This window comes from Thermomyces lanuginosus, assembly GCF_041956635.1.
Source record: "Thermomyces lanuginosus strain ATCC 200065 unplaced genomic scaffold VTN49scaffold_22, whole genome shotgun sequence".
NCBI lineage: Eukaryota > Fungi > Ascomycota > Eurotiomycetes > Eurotiales > Trichocomaceae > Thermomyces > Thermomyces lanuginosus.
The window spans coordinates 1,268,029-1,288,616 of NW_027192356.1; the positions used below are offsets into that span (position 1 = coordinate 1,268,029).

At 52.8% G+C, this 20,588-nt stretch overlaps 8 protein-coding genes across 8 annotated transcripts; 3 read left to right on the top strand and 5 right to left on the bottom strand.

The window, feature by feature from the left end:
• Positions 1-1,100: 1,100 nt before the first annotated feature.
• VTN49DRAFT_1419 (uncharacterized protein) lies at positions 1,101-1,913 on the top strand (the record flags this gene model as incomplete). Its single annotated transcript, XM_069409031.1, has 1 exon — positions 1,101-1,913. The coding sequence occupies one exon, from the start codon at positions 1,101-1,103 to the stop codon at positions 1,911-1,913; it is 813 nt and encodes a 270-aa protein (XP_069270458.1).
• Positions 1,914-2,098: 185 nt separating this feature from the next.
• VTN49DRAFT_1420 (uncharacterized protein) lies at positions 2,099-3,213 on the bottom strand (the record flags this gene model as incomplete). The annotated part of the gene is made up of 6 exons (XM_069409033.1): positions 2,099-2,552; positions 2,612-2,759; positions 2,816-2,889; positions 2,953-2,998; positions 3,073-3,123; positions 3,201-3,213. 6 exons carry the CDS (start codon positions 3,211-3,213, stop codon positions 2,099-2,101), a joined length of 786 nt encoding a protein of 261 aa, XP_069270459.1.
• Positions 3,214-3,965: 752 nt separating this feature from the next.
• On the bottom strand, positions 3,966-5,549 carry VTN49DRAFT_1421 (uncharacterized protein; the record flags this gene model as incomplete). The annotated part of the gene is made up of 2 exons (XM_069409034.1): positions 3,966-4,097; positions 4,152-5,549. The coding sequence occupies 2 exons, from the start codon at positions 5,547-5,549 to the stop codon at positions 3,966-3,968; spliced, it is 1,530 nt and encodes a 509-aa protein (XP_069270460.1).
• A 3,789-nt stretch (positions 5,550-9,338) lies between these two features.
• VTN49DRAFT_1422 (uncharacterized protein) lies at positions 9,339-10,060 on the bottom strand (the record flags this gene model as incomplete). Its single annotated transcript, XM_069409035.1, has 5 exons — positions 9,339-9,356; positions 9,405-9,493; positions 9,551-9,696; positions 9,753-9,954; positions 10,024-10,060. The coding sequence occupies 5 exons, from the start codon at positions 10,058-10,060 to the stop codon at positions 9,339-9,341; spliced, it is 492 nt and encodes a 163-aa protein (XP_069270461.1).
• Positions 10,061-10,758: 698 nt separating this feature from the next.
• On the top strand, positions 10,759-13,403 carry VTN49DRAFT_1423 (uncharacterized protein; the record flags this gene model as incomplete). Its single annotated transcript, XM_069409036.1, has 6 exons — positions 10,759-10,874; positions 10,933-11,002; positions 11,072-11,221; positions 11,329-12,117; positions 12,168-12,305; positions 12,363-13,403. The coding sequence occupies 6 exons, from the start codon at positions 10,759-10,761 to the stop codon at positions 13,401-13,403; spliced, it is 2,304 nt and encodes a 767-aa protein (XP_069270462.1).
• Positions 13,404-14,277: 874 nt separating this feature from the next.
• VTN49DRAFT_1424 (uncharacterized protein) lies at positions 14,278-15,343 on the bottom strand (the record flags this gene model as incomplete). The annotated part of the gene is made up of 3 exons (XM_069409037.1): positions 14,278-15,047; positions 15,109-15,223; positions 15,305-15,343. 3 exons carry the CDS (start codon positions 15,341-15,343, stop codon positions 14,278-14,280), a joined length of 924 nt encoding a protein of 307 aa, XP_069270463.1.
• Positions 15,344-18,390: 3,047 nt separating this feature from the next.
• VTN49DRAFT_1425 (uncharacterized protein) lies at positions 18,391-20,290 on the top strand (the record flags this gene model as incomplete). Its single annotated transcript, XM_069409038.1, has 3 exons — positions 18,391-18,644; positions 18,689-18,753; positions 20,049-20,290. 3 exons carry the CDS (start codon positions 18,391-18,393, stop codon positions 20,288-20,290), a joined length of 561 nt encoding a protein of 186 aa, XP_069270464.1.
• Positions 20,291-20,351: 61 nt separating this feature from the next.
• Positions 20,352-20,564, bottom strand: VTN49DRAFT_1426 (uncharacterized protein; the record flags this gene model as incomplete). Its single annotated transcript, XM_069409039.1, has 1 exon — positions 20,352-20,564. One exon carries the CDS (start codon positions 20,562-20,564, stop codon positions 20,352-20,354), a length of 213 nt encoding a protein of 70 aa, XP_069270465.1.
• Positions 20,565-20,588: the final 24 nt, after the last annotated feature.

Genomic DNA, 20,588 nt, shown 5'->3' on the forward strand with positions numbered 1-20,588 from the left:
GGAAGCTGGTTTGAACACTTTAAATTGACACTTTAAATTGACGACAATGGAAATGCCAGGGAATTAAGCCAATTGTTTCGACACTGGCACTAAAAGTATGTAGTCTGTCGCGATGACAGAGTCCACGGTCGGAATCCATTCGCCTCCGGTCCCCGGAGTCGACTCAGAAAAGGGTCCTCAAGTTCAAGAAACGGAGCCATGCAGACCCCTGTCCCTTGGCTTCGCATCATAATACCTAATCCTGGACGCATTGATGCACCTGGCTGAATCGAGGCATTCAGTGTCGGATGAAATCGTCCAGACGCAATTGGTGGTGCAATTGTCATATCCATGGGTTGCGATCGTCCCCAGCAAGTTGGTCCGCAGGGTCTGCTTAGGTCGCCTCTTCTCGTCGTACGAGCTGCGAAGCAACGGCTGTCTGGGAATCGTCGATCTGGCAGGTGAACGAATGACCGGTAAACCAAAAGTGCTTCTAGACCTTGGGGTCCTTGCAGGGTGCCCGGATTTACGATTAAGACTTCGGGAAGGACTCAAAAAAGTCCCGAGGAGGGGACGGAAAGAGAGGCAAGTCGTCGATGCAAATGTCAGATGCCAGACAATGTACTCGTACTCCACACGCGGAGTACGGAGAAATCAGCAGACGATTACGAAGTTCCGGATGTCATCAAGTATTCACTATTCCTAACGGAGTGCCCGAATTTTACGGGAGTTCGGCTGGATCCGAGGGAGGAAAAACGAAACTCGAGGTCACCGATGCAGACATCCAAAAATGTGTGTTTCGGAGTAAATTAACCAGCAGACGCCCACGGAGCACCCCGCTCCGACAGTAATATTCCTGGCGGAGTCTCCGAATCTACAATTCTGCGGTTCGGCAGGATCCGAAGAAAAAGCAAAAAAAAAAAAAAAAAAAAAAAAAATTGATGCAGAAAAAATTGAGTAGCGTGGCGGATGCCACTCCAAACCTTAAGATACGTACCCTACCGGGGAGACACGGAGTACGGAGTTCCAGCGCTCCGGACGGAGTGTTCTGCATATCCATCATGACAGGCCAAACCAACACAAACACACCAAAAAAAGAATAATGAACGAATGGATGAATAATGCCACCGAATCCCGTCTTCCAGTCTCCCTCCCGATTTCTCCTAATCGCATCAATTGGCAATCTCGCCGCGCCGTACACCCTAACCCGGCACAGCGCCGGGCACACCCTTCTCGATGCCGTCGAGCCATTACTCCACGAACGGATCGGTCTCCGCCATGCCGCCAGCAATCCGATAGCAACGATAACGAGCAAAAAGCAGACTCTCTTCTACGAAACGTACAAATGCCCCTCCCTCATGAACATCTCCGGCCCGTCCGTCCTGCGGAAACTCCGACAATGGATGCAGGATTACCGGCGCGTGCATCAGACACTGCTCTCCTCCAGTCCACCTACTGCGAATACAACAAATCCCGATGAGGGAATCATCCTCTCCGTCCGTCGCGGTTCCTCCTCCACCTCTCTGATTGATATCGACATCTCTCGCCTCAAATCCGTCTTTCGTCCCACGCTAGTTATTCTTCACGACGAACTCGAGGCGAAACCCGGCGCGATCCAATTAAAACGCGGTGATGCGCGCAGTGCAAGTCTGCGCGGCCATCGCGGGTTGATCAGCGTGTTTGAGAGCCTCTCGGGCGCGGGCTTGCTGGCGAAGGACCCACGCGTCGTGGCGGGCGTCGGCGAAGGAAGCCAGGATAATGAGGAACTGGCTGTTCTCCGCGTTGGATTCGGCATCGGAAGACCGGATACGCGTGAACGGGACGCTGTGTCGGAGTACGTTCTGACGAAAATGTCGGAGCAAGAGCTGCAGATGGTGAAAGCAGCGGCGCCGACGGTGGTCGAGCTGCTAGTGAGGGAAATGTATAGAACATAGACCCTGGCTTTGGACTTCGTAGATATAGACTTTTGTGAGCGAACTGTATTTCTAGACCCCCATATTTAAACAAGCGTACAGAAGAATCCCCCACGACCAGGTACCGAATCATACAATCATACAGATCGTAACCATGCGAACAAATACGGACAAAAAAAAAAAGAAAAGAAAAAAAGAGGTAATCATTACACCGTCCCCGCAATACTCAAATCCCGAATCTCCTGCAACACCTGCTCTACCCGATTATCCAGCTCGCCGTTGGCATACTGCTCTCTTGTGTCTGCATCGAGATACTGCTGCACCTGCGCCATTCGCGAATACGCCTCGGCGCAAAACCGTAACTGAATCTTAACCAGAGCCTCGAAGCTGGGATCCAAGTACGGCACGCGCAGATCAATCAGCTGCGGCAGCTCCGTGAACAGCTGCTCGTTGAGCTGCTCGTAGGCTTGCTTGGCCATCTCCGCCTCGCGCTCGGCACGCGGCAGCTTCGATGCGTCCTTGTCGGGCTTCTCCACCAGACGCTTGACCTTGGCGCGCATCGAGTCATAGTCCAGCAGCTTGTTGTTGCGCTTCTTGATGCATTCGTTAATATCTGGGAAGTAGGCGCAGAATCGCGAGATGGGATCGAGGACGGTGGCCCTAACTTTTCGTTAGGCTCCTGAACAAATCTCCGAAAGAGGAAGGAATGAACAACATACCGATATGGCCCGTCTAGCGCCTTGATCGTCTCCGTATCGAGATCCTCCACGGCTTGCTTGTAGCTCCGACTGACACCGTCACGGGTCCCGGCGTCACCGTAGAATGCATCGATGGTCTCTGCGATTCGCATCTGCGAAGCCGTCATGGCTACACATATAGAACGTCAGCCATGCGCTGACAAAACAGTCCGCTTCCGAACCCACCTCGCAAGGCATCCAAGTACCCCTTTGCTTCCTTTTGCAACCGATTCGCCGCGGCCTCCATGGTTCGATAGCGTCTGCCCGACAATCGTCAATAATCCGTTCTCAACAACCATATCCCACATATTGCCGAAATGTACCTCTCTTCAATCTCATAGTCCCTATCGCTCGTCTTCTCCACATGCCCTATATTCCCCGCCCATCAGAACAAAATGTCCATGGATAGTAAGATACCTGGCGCCGAAATAACGCCTACGAACCCGTCTTCATCATAACCTGCGTCGTCGCGCGGTTGACATTTTTCTTGAATCCTACAAAACCCGACAGAGTAAGTACATGTCACCCTGTATTGATCTTCCACTAAAATTGTCATCTCGACCGCACTCACCGGACCACGACATGGTGGCGGGATTTCACGGTAATAGTCAATCGGGTAGCGAACTATCAGGCGAGTGATTTAAAGGGATATACAACACGAGAGCAGAATGCCAGGATAAACGACAGTGACCACCGGTTACAAGAGGCGTAATTCCTTGGGAAGCACAGGTTCGAGAGCACGGCGGCATGCCTGGCGTAAGTTGGGCTCGTTTGTCATAAGCTTGTGGCTTAGCACGTGGCGCAGCGAAACTCTAATCACGTGATAAATATGCCCGCGTCCGAGTTGCGTTATACATTTTGTATCCTATCGCCACCCTCAAGAATGACTGTTCTCTGGCCACGGTCTCATCATCTTCACCGCGGGCAGGCTTGTCTGATTTGATTATGATGGAAACGTTAAAGTCCATCTGGATATTCATAATAGCTAAAATATATACACAACACCCCAACACCGCCGCCACTCTCCATCATAAAACATACACCCCGTCATCGTAGGCATCGTAACTGAATGCAAATCAAGGAACGAGCAGTCATGACTCGTCGTGTTCGTAATGAAAAGTACCTCTCCATCGACATGCTTCCACCCAAAGACTTAGAGTGGTATCTCGTAACAAACAAACAGAATAAACAGAAAGTCGAATATCAAACACGCTAAACCTCCCCATCCGCTCTATTTTAGAGGCGCAACTGGGTTTGGGTTTTCAGACAAAGAAAAAAAAAAAGTAAAACGATGTTGGTACAACGCTCATCAAGAAAAAGACAAGGAAACTCGTAACTAGAAACCTTCCTCGCCAGCCTTGCAGAGCTTGATTTCCCGAACCCACTCTGACTTGAGCACCTGCGACGCCGTGATGCGGCGACCGGGATTGGGGTCGAGGATGGAGTAGATGACGTTACGACAGCGCGCCTGCAACAAGTTAGTCAAGTCACTGGATTCCGTCCTGGAGAACTAAGAACCTACCCGTTGCAAACTCTCAATGGGTGCATATCCATCCTCGTCCCGCCGCCCCTCAAGGTACCGCTCGTAGAATTCGTCCTCATCTTTGCGCGCGACGCGCCACAGGTGCCGACCAGTGCGCATCGCCATGTAGATGACGCCGGTGGCCCACACGTCCACTGCGCGAGGATCAAACTCCTTGTCCGTGTACTCTTCAGGGGCGATGTAAGGAGCCGAACCACAGAGACCTGCAGTCATGTGCGGCTCCTGTTCCCAAGCCATGCGGAAGCATTCACCGTTGCCGAAATCAGTGATCTTCAACGCACCGTGCGTGGTGAGCAAGAGATTTTCCGGCTTGAGGTCACGGTGGGCAACCCCCATCTCGTGCATATATTCAACGCCGCGCATCAGCTGCTTGAAAAAGCAGTCCGCTTCGGCGACCTCCAGCTTCCCCGCCGACAGAATCAGCGTGTAGAGGTCACCGCCGGCGCAGTACTCCATCACCTCACAGTAGTCTCCCTTGGCATCCTGCAGCAGATCCAAGGTGTGGATGACGTTCGGGTGGCGGAGAGACGACGAGATGCAGAACTCAGACGTTAACCGCTTCTGGTAGCGTTTTGTCGTCTCCTGAGGTCGACGACGGAACTCCTTCACGGCATACAGCTGCTCCTGGCGGGAGTTGTTCGGGTCCACCTTGTGGGAAATGCGCACAATACCGAACGCGCCGCGCCCGACGATTTCCTGGCATTTGCCGTACTTGTCCACAAGTGACTGGGTGTGGTTCGGCCCACCTTTCTTGTCCTGGGCAAGCTTGTCACGCTCCGACTTCAACTGGTCGACCCAATTCGATACCAGAGACAGTTGCTGGTGATCATCAGCGCGGTCTTCTTTCTTCCGACCACCACTCAGGATGTCTCGAAGCAGATCAGTCAGTTTCTCCTGCCTCTTCGCGCTGCGCAAGTGGTGGACATGGGTGCCGTCCGGGAGAATCTCGAAACGCTTAGGCGGTTCCTTGTCCTTGCTCCTGGTTTTCGAGCGGTTGCGTTCCGTCTCTCCGCGGTGGTCGCTCACGGACGTCTGTCTCGAAGGGGTCTCCCCCGGCGTGGGACGAACAGTGCCGTGGACGGAAGCGCGTCCGTCCGAGCTGCTGTCCGAAGCAGTCTCATGCTGATCCTTCGGGGTCGCGGACCTGCGGTCGCCAAAGATGCGGGAGATGCGAAAAGCCATGGATGGTTTGGCGATCTTCGCCGGTGGTGGCGGCTTCGGGAGCGTGTAGTTGGAGGAGGTATTGGAGGCACGAGAGTCTTCCGACGCGCCAGTCAACTGAGCTTCTCCATGTTGGCTATGATCTTGCGAAGCGAACGATGGGGCTGCTGAAGATACAGTCGAGGATGGGCCACCTGAGGACAGCGGAGGAGTCATGTGCGGTCTCGGAGCGGTGTCGTACGGCGGCACTGAGCTGCCCTTTACACGACCGCCCCGACAATTGAAAGAGCCGAAGGAAGCCAAAGAAGATGGCAGTAGTCCAGCAAATGCTGAACTACAAGCCGGAAGTGGCCCAGAAGACGACGGAAGAGCTTGATGCGTTCAGTCGCGCTCCTGGGTTGGATGAGTGGAAAATTTATGGGTGCGAGAAAAAAAAAAAAAAAAAAAAAAAGAAGCGGACCGGAAAAATGACGAAAGCGTTCGGCCACTTAGACCGGGTCCCCTGCGCTGGTGGGCACGGCACCACTGGGACTGTGGCTCTTGTTGAGATTGGCCAAGAGGACGGGTTAAAAAAATAGAAAACGTGAAGCCAAATCAAATGGCGCTCTGCAGGTCAAAAAGAAATTCGGGTCCGCCTTGGAGCCCCTTGGCCTGCTGCCACCCAGGCGAGGCGACGAAGACGAGACTGCTAGGTCGAGTCAAGCTTTGTTACAAGACCTTAGTATGGGGCTGAGGGATAAAGACGAGAGTTGGCGCAGATCTCTCTCTTGGTCAAAGAGGGCCTTTTGCCGCAAAAGGCCAAGAAGAAGGAAGAGGAAGAAAAGCGACTACTCTTGAACCACAAACGAGGCCCGGCCATCGACAGCCTATTTAAGTCATTTCATTTTTGATTGTGGGCAAAGCCTGGTGAAGGAAAGTTGGTCAGGATTACACACACACACACACACACACACACACAATTAGCATTACCGTACGACGATCCATACGTCAATACGCGTGGCGCCAAGGAGCAATTAGAACCACGCACCCGGCCGAATCTGCGCCACATGTCGTGGCCACAGGAAGATTCCAGGCTGGGACCTGGAAGACTCCAGAGGAAAGAAATGGATTACTAACAGTCACTGTCCTGGAACTTTGTCGGTCCCCTGCACCCACCATTTGCTGCACGTCGCTGCAGGGCAGAATTTTTCTTGTCCATGTAGGAAGGATCGAGTGCTGGAAGCTCCTGGGCACACGTATCTGCCAGTACACGTACGGGCCCGTATGAGAACGCGCGTACCAGAGCGAGTCACTGTACTCGTACTGTCTTGGCGTTCCCGAGTTTCCATTGCCGAGCGACCCCCTATTACTGCCTCTCCCTTTGGCTCTGTCTCCTTCCACGCCCCGGACCCCTCATTTCTCAATGGATGGATCAGAGAAGAGGGGGAGATCAGGTGCGTCGGTCATCCTTCGTGACATTTCGACGGTTGACCAACCTGCGTTCGAGGGCGCAATCTTCGCGGGGGGAGTTTGAGAACTGCGGCTGTGCAAAGAGCTTGGTTGTAACCAATCAGTCTTTGCACAGCGGGTCCGCCACTTCGGGACTGTGTGCGTAACCGGATCGGCGCGTGGCAATTGTCTGGCAGTTGAAACTGCACCACGGCCATCTGTCGGCATGTGAGAGCGATGATCGTGTTGCAGGGTAATCATGGCAGACTCTAGAAGTAATTCATGCTCCGAGTCAACGAGTACTCCGTTCTACTGCCTCTTTCGTGCTAGCTCAACCCAACAACAGCAACGTGCATTGGCTCGGCCGATCCCGTTTAGAGTCACCATCTTCATACCTCGATGAGGCGATAGTGCCTAGGTTATCCCAATCTTTCCTTGGACTAACGATGGATGGGGGTACGGTCGTAGTGGACAGACAAGTCCTGGCCCGTACTCGTACGCGCCTCATTCATGAAGGCTCTCGGATCGAGTCGCGCTACTGCGGTACTATCCTTCGGACTCCACTTGGAATATGGGGATGAGGGACCAGGCTAGCAGGAACTATGCAAGCGAAATGGCGCGCGATGGAGCATGTCGGGTAATTGCAGGCACGCTACGGAGTATGTCTGCGTCTGGGGCCGACGTCCGTGACACTTCAGCCAAACATCCACAGAGGGGAAGATCTGATGAAGTGGTTGGGGAAAAGGATCGGAATAAACTCGTAAAGTCAAAAACAGGCTTTGGAATTGATGCATTGAAAATCAGATCGACAGACAGGCTCCGAGAGAGTCCGTGCTTCTCATGACAGCACTGAATCGAATGATCTGATTGTCAAGAGACTCAATGGACTGATTCGGGGGCAATCCTAGTGGTCTCCTATCACCAACTCAACGCTGGTTAGTAATGCTAAACCAAAGAGCAATGGAGTCGCGTGCATGCGACATTTTTTTGTCCCAATTTTCAAGCTGTGGACTTTGGTGCGCGTTCCCCTCCCCCGCTCTTCTGTCCGGACGGGCTCCTCTTGTCCGTCTGGCGTCTGCCCTCATTGGATGGCATCATTCAGACCGTTGACTGAGGTCAACCTCCTGCTCATGGGGATCCTCGGTTGGTTAATGCGCATGAGACACATTTTTTTTGATAATGAAGTGAGCAATCGGAAGCGCCTGCAATGTACGACTTCGAATGCCCACTACGGACTGACTGAACTGCAAGTGCACACTGAATGCAAACCGGTTGCCGAGCCTTGTGAATGCAGAGACCACCCAATCTGGAAGCTAGCGGCAGGAGCTGAGCTGACCAGCATTCAATCGAGCCTGCCAACACAACCCTGACTCTTTCTCACCGCCAAAAGGAACTAGACCAGGCCAGCACTCGTACTACGATGCCTGCCGACTTTTGACATATCGGCTGCTCCCAGGTCTCGCGTCCCTTTTTCCCGAAGCGAAGAGCGCCAACCTTGTAGGTCAACTGCCCCGAATCCCCCGATCCTCGCCGGCCATTGGGATGTCATGTCTCTGGCACAGGATATCTGCTCCTTTCTCTGATTGCACAGAAATCCTGATGAGTAGATATTGCCGTCATCCCTAACGGAGAAACAATATATCAAAACCGGTCCGGAGGGATGTCAGGGGGCTGCTATCAGCTCCGGTTTCGCGCTGGACTTGACTGAATCAATCACGTCAACGGCTCCGATATACGGTAGCGTCTGCCTGCCCCTTATTTCTCCTCTGGGGTCCTTGCAAGCCGAAGGCGATTACCATCTATTCTTCCAGCACGCAACACAAATTGATGCAACCATCTCGATATCACAAACGATGTGACGGCTAAATGATGCAGACCGCCCGTCTACGCTCTGCTTGGCGTCCTATCTGGCAACTCGCCAAACCGTAACTCAAAATGCCGCCGAGATCCGTGCTGGAAAGTCCCGGAGCCATACCTACTTAAAGATGCGAAGGCTCTGCAAAACGAAAGCTTGAGTTAATTATAAATCAACAAGTAAAACAAGCATGCTGCACCCGGATCTTGAATTTTTGAATCTAAAGTTGCACAGGGACACGTTTCCAAGCTTGTGGTATGAACATGTTCGCCATTCTTTCTCGTACAGCTATACATGTCCCACCGTCGCACAGTTCTGGACGCTGGTTTGCTGCAGCTTCATGCCATAGGACCCGAGATCTAGACTGCCGGCCCGTAGTTCCCGCTGTACTCCGTACCGTGAACCCAGAGTCCGGTACGGCCGGGAAGCATATTGCAAATGTTGATTAACCGGTCGGATCGTTGCGGCTGGCAACAATGAGCGAGCATTGGCTGTTGACCACTCTGGCCCTTCGGGATTTTTCAATGTCAACAGAAAGGGGGGCGTGCGGATCGTCGGATGATCGCCGATATAGGCAAGGCCCTCACTGATAATCACACCCCGCTTCCATTCGCTCCGTAACCGGCGCTGGCTGGAGTTTTTAACGGTCTTCGTGCGACACGTGACTCATTCAGATGACATGTCACGTGAATCGCTTGCCGGTAGTTCCTGCCTGCTATTGCTTAAGACAGTACACGGGTCTGCAGGAAAGTCAGTCAGGGTTCTCGCTGATGAGGTACGGGACTGACCACAAATTGTTCGAGAGACTCTTCAAAAAGCTCATTGTTCACGCCGACGCCTCCTGGATGCTCAATTGGTGACAGTGGGTTTTTGACAACTAGATACGTGGTGAGACCTCGGCCAGAATTGAGAATCCAGGGACGACTTGACCCACCATATTCAACATAGAGATTGACATAGATCTGTTGCAACGCGATTCGCATGCTGGGTGACTTAGTGTCTGTGAGCATGACGAATTTGATGTTCGTTGGCGTCTCGTAGTAATGGAGCTTGTACTGGCTGGTGCGATAGGAGACGAAACTGCCACAATGGATCAGGTTGTGCGCTCAGAGTGGCCCATTGTATTTGACCCTTACCTATCATCCTCGCCACCTAGCTTTCGAACCATGTTGCGCAGGGAAAAGACGGTTCCGAAGATGAGTTTTGCATCGTCCTCGGCCGTCCGTTTCGACTGTTCGGAACCGGGAGCCACGCCATGCGAGTCAGATGTTGGACGCGCCGGTTTACCTCCGATAGTCGCGGCGCGAGGGAGCCAGCGGCGCTTATAGATGCATTCGGCTGGAGAGGGAGACACACACACACGTCAGCTTCGTAAAAAGACGAGGGTTCAGTCCCACTGTTGCGTACCATGTCGGTCAAAGATGTAGAACGCGTAAACAACCATGATGCCGAGTCAATCGGCTCGGGGAGGAAGAGTGGAATATTGAAGACCGTAGACAAAACGAAATCGGACCGTTGGCCGTGGAGAAACGTGGTCTATGCAAGAGGGCAAAATGGCCTTGTCTAGTTGCTTTGGGCAGCTGGGCTGGCTGAATGGGAGGCCCATCCGCGGGCGGTGAACGGGGGTGTCAACGGGCTTGCGTCAACAACGGCGCTCTATCTAGGCTTCATGGGCGGCCCTTTCCCTTGCGCTGCTCCACCGTTTCTTGCGCGCTTTGAGCCCTTGACACGAGCCTTCGGGCTGCCAGCGATAGGCCCGCATTTTGTTTTCTGCAGGCCCAGACCAATCCACGCAGCTCTACGATATTTCGATACGGGCTGTCAAGTGTCAACTTGTCTGTTTGTGCCGGAATACACTGCTCCTACTGGTGTGTAGAGTAGCCTTATTTCATGCGCTTTCTCCGCACTGGTCATAAAAGTCTCTCAATCCTTGAATTCCTTTTGCTAATCGAGCCTGGATGAATGGAAGGAAATATATTTTGGCCGGTCCTGAACGTCCATTGCCGTGAGTTTTAAGTTCTGTTTTGCTTTTTCTCCGACATCCCACCCTTGGCCCCTCCATCATCCTTGAAGCTCGGACACCCCCCTTTTCCCCCCCGATTAAGCCCAACGCGCAACGCCACTCATTGAGATACATGATACATGGCCGACCAGACTGCGACGACGAAGCCGCCAGAAACCGTAGCGGGTGCCAAACCTCCGCCGGACAGGAGGTCGAGTAGCATAATCTCGGAGCCAGCCCGCGCAGTGCGACATACGTAGGGACCCCTCTCGAACTGTTTTGCCATTGAGAGAACGCTGAACCGCCTCGACTAGGTCAACGTCCTCCATCGACAGTCCCCGGCGACATCAGCACCGACAACACACCGCCCCCCGGCGCGTGAAGGTTCTTCTACCAACTTTTCCTATATGGTCTAGCGGCCTTATGTGCTGACTGGGTCCACGAACGCGGCAGGAAACACTCGATGCACGCTCCGAGTATACGACCAGCCAGGATGACGGAACCGCCCAGCATCGCATCAACCAGTACATCATCAAGCAGGAGATTGGGCGCGGCTCCTTTGGCGCCGTTCATGTGGCGGTTGATCAATACGGCAACGAATATGTAGGCGACGCCATCTCTTGATGATTCGCCAGCCTTTTTACTGGCTAGGTCTACGGTGAAATGATGGGTCGGCTAATCGTAGCTTTGTTTTTCTTTTATCCGAAAAGGCCGTCAAGGAGTTCTCCAAGGCGAGGCTCCGGAAGCGTCAACAATCGCATATGATCCGTAAACCGCGAGGTCCGCAACGGCCCGAGTCCGGGTTCAATTCTCCCTTACATCGCCATCCGACGGGGGACAATGAGAACGGTCATCCGCTGGATCTGATCAGGGAGGAGATTGCCATCATGAAGAAGCTGAACCATCCGAATCTGGTGTCGCTGATCGAGGTGCTGGACGATCCGACGGAAGATTCGCTCTACATGGTCATGGAGATGTGCAAAAAGGGCGTAATCATGAAGGTAGGACTGGGGGAACGGGCGGACCCTTACGACGATGAGCGCTGCCGGCTCTGGTTCCGCGATCTGATCCTGGGAATCGAGTATCTCCATGCCCAGGGCATCGCGCATCGGGACATCAAGCCGGACAACTGCCTGCTCACCAATGACGACGTGCTCAAGGTGGTCGACTTTGGGGTGTCCGAGATGTTTGCCAAGGACTCGGACATGTATACGGCTAAGTCGGTGGGGTCGCCGGCCTTTCTGCCACCGGAGCTCTGCGTGGTCGGACATGGAGACGTGTCCGGTAGGGCGGCAGATATCTGGTCGATGGGGGTGACGCTGTACTGTCTCCGGTACGGACGAATCCCATTCGAGAAGCAGAGCATTCTCGAGCTGTATGAAGCGATCCGCACCGAGGAACCAGACCTGGGAGATGAGAAGGACGAGGACTTTATCGATCTGATGCGAAGGATCTTTGAAAAAGATCCATCAAAGAGGATCACAATGTCGGAGCTTCGGGTCTGTTTTTGATTCCTATCATTTCGGGACGGCACTAATCATGCGTGCAGAATCATCCCTGGGTCACAAAGCGAGGGACAGACCCGCTGCTTTCGGAGGAAGAGAACACGGCAGACATAGTCGAACCGCCGACAGAGGAAGAAATGAACACTGCCATTACCAAGAATCTGGGGAATATTTTGGCAGTGGTATGTAACTCGACAAAGAGGCCACTAAGAACGATGCCCACTGACAAATCCGTACAGATGAAAGCTGTCCAGCGGTTCAAGAGATTGGTCAACCCCAACAAGGGGATGCTACAAAGCATCCTTGGCCAAGAGCACGAATCGCACTTTGTGCAGCCCCCGTTGGAGATGGATTCGGACGAGGGTCTGGAGGGCATTACGCCGTACAACCAAACTGCACGAAAACGACCGGAGCGGCCCCGTCTGAGCAGCGGCAGCGAACGGGGCCGGTCGCCGAAACGGACAGGATCCGGCATCTCAACCAAGAGCGCACGTGTAGTGCAAACTACACCATCAATACCCTCGCGGGAGGACTCAACCCAAACGAAGCGAAGCACATCCGAGGGAACACGCGGCCATGCACGCGACCCGTTGGAAGAGGAATGCCCGTACCTCTTTATTGGGCCATCACGATTCACGGGCGAACTAGACATCGACATCACTACCACCAAGAACGATTCCGACTCTCAATCTTCCCACCTGGTCCTCCCTTCCCTCCAAAAACCAGACACCTCTATGGATGGCATCGAAGAATTTCCCGACACTCTCCCGCCGGTGGACCCGAACGAGGTGCCCGTCGTCAGCGAATCCCCCGGCGCCTGCAGTATTGACATTTATGAGACTGCGTACCGCGAGGAAATCGAGCGGATCAAAGCGCGCAGTCTTGCCCGCAAGGATACCTTGACAAAGGTGTATCTGACGCGGCGCGTGGAGGATCGCAAACAGCATCTTAACGAGGTGATGCGGATTCTGCAGCCATCCAGCACTACTACGTCGACTACGACCGCTACTGCTACTGCTACTGCCACTACTGGCAATGTTGATCAATCAGTTAACGACAACTCTGAGCAGCAGCCAATCGTGCAGGTCGATGATCAGAACCTGTCCGCGTTCTCCGCATCCGCCTCTGCATCCTCTGGGATTGGGAATGCGGCGAGTGCGTTGACAGCGTTACTCAATAAGGCGAAAGCTGCCTCTTCCTCCTCTTCCTCTATGACAACAAAGACGATGAGTCCGGAACAATCTAGTAATGACTCTAGGACAGAAGAACAACCCAAGTAAACACGCGAATATTTCAAATCAATGGATTCCTGGTGCATACACATATGCTTATGTGTTTATCATAAACCTAGTATCATCCATAGGCAGGCATATACCTAATACGATTTTCTTCCTTGCATGGACAGAACAAATATATGCATATTTAGAATAGTAATGATCTCTAGGTCTATTCAGTGTCAACGAGAGAATGTGCACAGAATCACTGAACCTTGCCGTGCAGTAGAAAATAAAAAATTCTCCGCGGATCACGTCTTCCAAAAATAACCGAGTCATTTTGCACTTCGAATCCATTTATATATTCGTTCATGAAGACATCGCTGATCATTCACATGCTCCATGCTTAATAAGTACTTGCGAAAGAAAATGGAACTGTCCAGTGATAGCAGTGAAATCATCGCTGCATGAAAGAAAAGAAACAAGAAGCCAACAGTATCAACAATGCATTACTGTACAACTGAAAATAGAAACAAAACAACATCCGTACTCGTACATAGAACACATGCAAAAAAAANACGAACAGAAACAAAAGAACAAGACAATAAAAAAGAAGCTGCTGATCTCATGACGTCGACCCAAGTCTAATGGAAAGCACGAGTTCGGCCGTGGACTCATCACGAGAGATCGAGATCCAGACAGAAAAAGAAAAAATGAAAAAAAAAAAAAGGTATGTTGTATGTATTCATTTGGACAACGAAGAAACAGCCACACCGTCATGTCGCAAAATGCCCCAGTCTATATTGAAATTATGGATTTATCGTTTCACATCATGCTTTCATGGCGTGTCTTCGATCATTGTCAAGTCATCAACGTTGACGGTGAAAGTTAGACCCGCGACGTTCGAAAGAAAAAAAAAAAAAGGAAAGATATTTGGGTTTCATTGCCGTTGTCCTGCCATCGTCACGCTGGCGGCTTCACCCTGCGGCGCAAGTTCGGGTGGTCGGCCGAGCCGTCGTTCCTGGCTGGCTTGGAAATCAATGATGTTCCGTACTGGATCCAGATTGGTTGTCGCAGTGGAGCTTCTGCGCCCGCTCGAGCCGGGCCGAGTCTCCTCTTGCTCTCCCGAGCTTATGATTGGAGGGATAGGTTGCGACGGTTCAGAAGGAGGTCGGGCCGGTGAGGCATCGGTCGACGGGCCGTCGCTGGTTGTGCCGACTGCCTGCCCGGGATCTGCAACCGGGTTCTTGCCCTTGGTTGCCGAAGTGCGTCGCTGGTGGACTGACACCTTTCTGGATGACTCTGCCTCGGTCCGCCGCCGTTCGGATTCCGATTTCTTGGGTCGGCCACGCTTCCGCGGCGGCTCCACGGTCCTGGATGGCATGGAGTCATAGCCAGGAGTTGCATCGCCCGGCGAGAGGATTTCATTTGGATGGTGACTGGCGCTCTGAGGAGGTTTGGGTTGGATCGCTCGTGGAACATTGGCACTCCTCTCCAGGTGAGAGAACGATCGCTTCTGGGGGCTGAGGACCGTCGGCGTAGGCCCCTGGGCGGAACTTGATACTGGAACCGGCTGCGGTAGGCTAGGAGCTAAAGCTGGGCCATGCAGTGCTTGCCATGCCATGAGATGATGTGAAGACTGGCCCTGGATTGCAGCCAGTGACGCCTGCATGGACCTCAACGCCTCTTTACAGGAGTTCAGCGAGCGGTCTGCGCGAAAGTCAGGCCCAAAACACGCAATCATTCCAGCAAAAAAATATGAATATCGTACCTTTTGGCAGCGGCATGTCCTCCAATGGAAACGGGATTTGCAGGCTTTGGATGAACGCCAGCAAGCGGACGGAAGGCACATTGTTGCTTTTCAGGATCTGGGTCAACAAAGCGTACTGTACATTCGGTTTGTTAGCCAGTGGCCGAGAGTTGAATCCCGAATCAAAAACAAAAGTATGCAAACGACAGGTCCATACCTTCTCCTCCTCGGTCCATGGGCGATCTTGATCCGACATGTCCAGCCGTTCATCGGAAGGGGCTGGAATAAGTGGGAGTATGCTGGCGATTGTATCCACAGAGGGCCAGATAAGGCAGAGAATGCTGGGACCGAGTCGCAAAAACGAGAAACAGCACGTGTGCTCCAGTAAGGAATGAGACGGTTTCTGGATGCACGAGGATTCCCGATAAGGCGACGAGGTCGCTAATCCGGTGTCACGCAGTTCACCGAAGGTAATACCAAAGATGGAGAGAGTCGCTCAGTTCCTGAAAGAGCTGCAGCTGAAGCGAGCAAGGATGGGTGAACAGTGGCGTGCAATCGTAGCAAAGAGAGGATGCATGAGAAGACAGAGAAGCAAACGAACGACATCAATCAACGCAGTCTATAGAGATCACGGCGGGTCATGCACGGCGAACTAGCCTTTTTTCCCGTGCGGAGACAGCACACGGACTCACAGGCGTTCTACAGCACGTGAAGCAGTCGTCGTCACGGAAGTCTATCCGAGCAAGCGATGAGTTCTGGGCTTCATGGACCGGTGTTCAATGCATGGATTAGGGTTGTGCCCTGGACTTGGCCGCTGGTGGTGGATATTATTGATTAAAATGGCCAAAGCGGGAAGGGAACAGAAATGGAAATAGATGGCTAGCCACTCGGGCATCAACAAAACGAAAGGCGCGCTGCGGAAGGGGAAGGAAACTGGGAGAGGACGAAAAGGAAACAAGGAGGAGAGCTCCCAGAGGAAAGCAAGAAGCGGGGCCGAAGAGAGGAGAACAGCAAAAGGAAGAGAAAGAATAAAGGTAAAGTAAAAAAGAAGGCCGTGGAGAAGAATAATTGATTGAAATGGCCAGAGGGAGGAGTGACAATGTACACTAGGAATGGTGCCGGGACAAGACAGGTACCTACCTGCACGCAGAAGGCCGGGAAGCTAATCAGCTAGCTCAATTACTCTAGTGGATGGAGGGAATGCAGCTTCTATTAGGGCGCCACGGCCACTCCGGGGGCTGGCCACGGAGGAATCAGCCTATCGACCAACGGACAAGTAGACAAGCACAGACCAAACGCACCACAGAGACAAACCGCGAGGACTCACAGTCAGGGGCACTCGCAGCTGCAGCACGTCAAGGACGGACCGACCACGAGAGATAAACCTAAGGTATTAAACTAAAAAGGCCGACAAGAAATCAACAAAAAATGCCCAGGATTCGAAAATCCACAGAGTGACTCGTCGAGAAGTGGAGGAAGCCTCGAGTAAAAATAGAAGAAATAGTGTAATATGGCGAATCAAGGCTAACAGATTCAAGAGCATAAAAAGCACACAAATTCATTGATTAGACGCGGCCGTTTCATTGCTCACGAACCCTTGGGCGGTTGTATTTGTCCGCCCACAGTGTGGAGCACTGGAGCAGAGCAAGCGCAGCACGGGCACTTTCTCGGCCTTCTGTTTCCGTCTTGCTCGCAGGACCACGCGAAGATAGCCTCAGTCCAGAATCCCCGTCGCCAAAAGGCGCCATCTGGGTCAGCACTTGGATCATGTCCGCGCGATAAGTACCTTAGTCCCTATGTACATGATAATGGCAATCATGGCATCTGGGCGATCTGGTTTTATTTTGGAATGCAGGCCTCGGCGCGCAGACCGCGAGCGCGCGAAAGGCTCCGCATGGGCGTGAGAACCAGAATGATGAATGCTAGGGGAATTTCGACAAACCAACGGCGCCCCTTGCGGGCGGGCTAGGCCATTTTAGGTGCAGCAAGCCTGCAACGAGCGCCAACGCGGATGTTTTGCTTGTGCGGCAGCGGCCTTGGCGTCTCGATCGGCGCGAGGTGATCAATCAGGGCACAGTGGGATCCTCTATTCTTCCGGCCAGGCCGTCTGAAACAGCAATATTCTTGATTAAGCTTCGGATCGGGTCACGTCAGGAATTGATGGCTCCGTGGAGAGAAATTGGCCCCCCTCCCTCTAGCAGGGAAGCTTTTGCCGCTTCCTTCATTCCGCGGCCGGCCCAATCGGCAAGATGCGTCTATTTCCCTGGTCGCTTCCCGGACCAAAAGCCGCGCGCACCTTGTAACAGGCGGCCCGGTGAAAGATCTTCGATCCAGACAGAGCTAGACTTGAATCGTGTTTATGATCGACTTGAACGTCCAGACTGTCCATGTCATGGTGGGGATGGGCATTCAAGGTCGAGTGGTCACACACTGAAGTTTGGCATATTCTAATGTTCTTGAGGGGGCGCATGATTAGTCGTAGCGGCAGTGATCCATGCAGGCCACAAAATTCGAGAGGCGTAAGAGTGCGTAGAGCTGCACCCTCTGACCTCTGCGCTCGGGTTCTCCATGGCCAAGCCACCCGCTGCGTCGTTCTCTGCTGCAATTATCTGCATAGTACATGTACAAGCGGGTGCCTCGCAGCGGGTGTGTGTGGGTGGGAAAGCCGGACAAAAGATGCCGACCGTGACCATAACACACCGGGCGCTGGTACGTAGTCTCCTAGAGCAAGTCTGAATGCGTGCATTGACACGGTGGTTGTACCATTGTGACTGTCAAGGGTCCTCGAGGGCGATCCATTCAAGAGCTAGGAAATCAGCCTGGTGGGGGAGTTTGGCCGTTTTTAGCTTGTAGTTCGAGAATGGTTGGATGAGAGATCTCGAAAATTGTGCATGCGCCGATGCAGCAATGGCATTTAGGTAAGTACATCCACGGCTATTCGTTGTATTGGTAGTATTGTCCATCATTTCAGTCCTCTCGCAGAATTATCTGTGCCACAGGGTATCATCATCATCACACATCCGTTATCCAGGTAAAGGCGATGCCGAAAATCCCACAAGTTTGTCCGCGTCGACCGGCGAGGACGCCAGTCGACTCCCAAAATCCAACGGAACCTGGCCGGGGAAGGGGAAGGAGTGCGGAAGGCGGAATGAACGCGGTGTATGCATGTACAGAGTGATAAGGGGGCCTGCGCTTGTAGTGGTGTCCAGGAAATGCCATTCAGAGACATGTGTTCGCAAAGCAAAAGTCCGCGGCAGCTTGGAGGTCAACGTTACTGTGGCGAAAAAATCCGGCCACCGGCTGATGGAGTTACCCATCCTTGACCAAGCCAAGATCAGATCGAGCTTCCTCTCCAAACCCATCGGTATTGTAAATGATGCCCTCACCATGTACGCTATAACCAGGTCGCTGCCGCCAAGATTGCCCTCCCCCGTAAAGAAGGTTGCCTTCATCCACCCACGGTCCGCGACCGGCAAAGAAAGTTCTCTTGAAAGCATGGATCCCATAGCTCCATTGGGCCACGTCTTTCGACGGATGCATGGCAATCTGCGGCTTATGTGAGTTGCAGGAAGGGCTCAGGCTCTCAGCTGTATTGAATCAGACGCGACCATCCCCCGGGCGGTCCGTCAATCGGGCCACTTCCCGACTCCAACTCGCAAAGTGACAGTTCGTTTTGACAGAGATGGTGGGCCGCACTTTGCAATTGGCAGCACGATCCAACATGGTCCAATGCGATCCGTGTGAGAGACCCAGCCCATGAGCAACTTTTGCAAAACAGGATTGAATTTGTCTACTGCCAACCATGCAGCGGATGATCGTCTGCGAGGTGCAGTCAGCAGAGGTTGATAGCGAATAAAGAGCAGAATTATTTACTGAATTTTGTGGGATAGATGATCCATGGTGGCGAACACGCAAAGTACTCGTCATTTTTCAGCTCTCTATAGCCACGGAGATTAGCTCCCCGTCTGTCAAGCAGTTCGATTGCGAATTATTCTTTGAATCACCACGGTCCGATTCCAACTTGATTTATTGTCCCCCTTTGATCAGAACTGCGGCAGACAGATGACCGATATACGGCCCATGGTACTCCGTCTGAGTACTTCATGTCTGAAATCGGAATAAGGATGGGACGCCGTCAAGGCGATCTGGATCGTGTTTATCTGATCGGCATGCGGACCAGATGCTATGATCGATCATTATCGATGCCATGGCGAAGAGACACAACGAGAATAACAAAGGAGAGCATTCTGTCTGCGCAGAAGATCTCTCCAAATACTACCAATACGAAGTACTTGTGCGGTTCCTAAGGGTTTTTTATCTTGTAAACCCACACCGCCAGTCTGTCATTAGGCACAAAAAAATCTATACTAAATCGGTGCCCGCCGCCACGTTGGCTTCCGCAACTAGACACATTAAAAACAGGCTCTTCTACCGGACAAATGCCCAGAGAGACTTGGGCGGTGCGGCAGGGTTCTACCCCCCTCTTGTCAAAACGGGTATGCTTGGGCCTTCGCGCAGAGCCTCACCTTCGCCTGGGACACAGGAGAATGAAGGATCAATCCGTGGACAATATCAGTATTCTAATGTTCCATCGGTGATCGAGCGTCTCATATATTAACGCTGAGCGTCTGCTTTCAGATGAATGGCAATCTGAACTTCGAAACCCTGGGGTAAACGAATGTTTGCTTCGAGTCTCCGTTGAAGAAGGGCTGTAAAATTTCTGGTCGATGAGTTGTGGCTCACATGGTGACTGGACAGGGCCGGGCTTGGCTCGGCAGGCGTTCCTTGCTGACCACGCGCTGTCTTCTTTCTCTTCTATCTGTAGACTGAATCGTTGAAGATTCCATTTTTTCTGCCTAAATTTACTTTACTTGCCAACGCAACTGGGTTCTACAATACTATCGCCTAAGGGATCATCGTCTAGAGGAGCCGAACGCGCAACGGGAAGAGGAAACCTTGAGATCGAGGACGCAAGAAAGCGCAAAATCCATCGCATGGCGTCGCCCTTGTCAACCGCTACAGCGTGATTCGCGCTTTCGCACGGCTTACAACGCCCCTCAGCAACGTCTCCTTTGTTGGGGAAGAGATTTCTGTGTCTCGGCTTCCACCAGCGCGCGCGCAAAAGATCGTGGTTGACTTCAGATCATGGCCAACAAATGACACCAACCGAGAGAAGAGCTGGGAGAAACTGGGATTTACATGACCATCGTCCATCATCAGTGATTGCGCACTCATCACCGCCGCCATTACTGTTCCCGTTGCTCTCAGCTCAACGCCGGCCCCGGTCCTGCTCCGCGCATTCCGGCCCCGTTCTTCCAACCGTGGTGGGTCGTAGGGGGCATCGCATCGACGGCGGGTGAGTTTCTTTTCGGTCGCAATCGCAATTCTCCCGCCGTCCAGGGGCCGTTAGAGTCATTCGTCGATCTTGGTGGTGCAGGCTTTGCAAAACCCGTGGCTTTGGTCGGGATTCTTGGCATTTGGCAACCAACCAGAATCTCCTC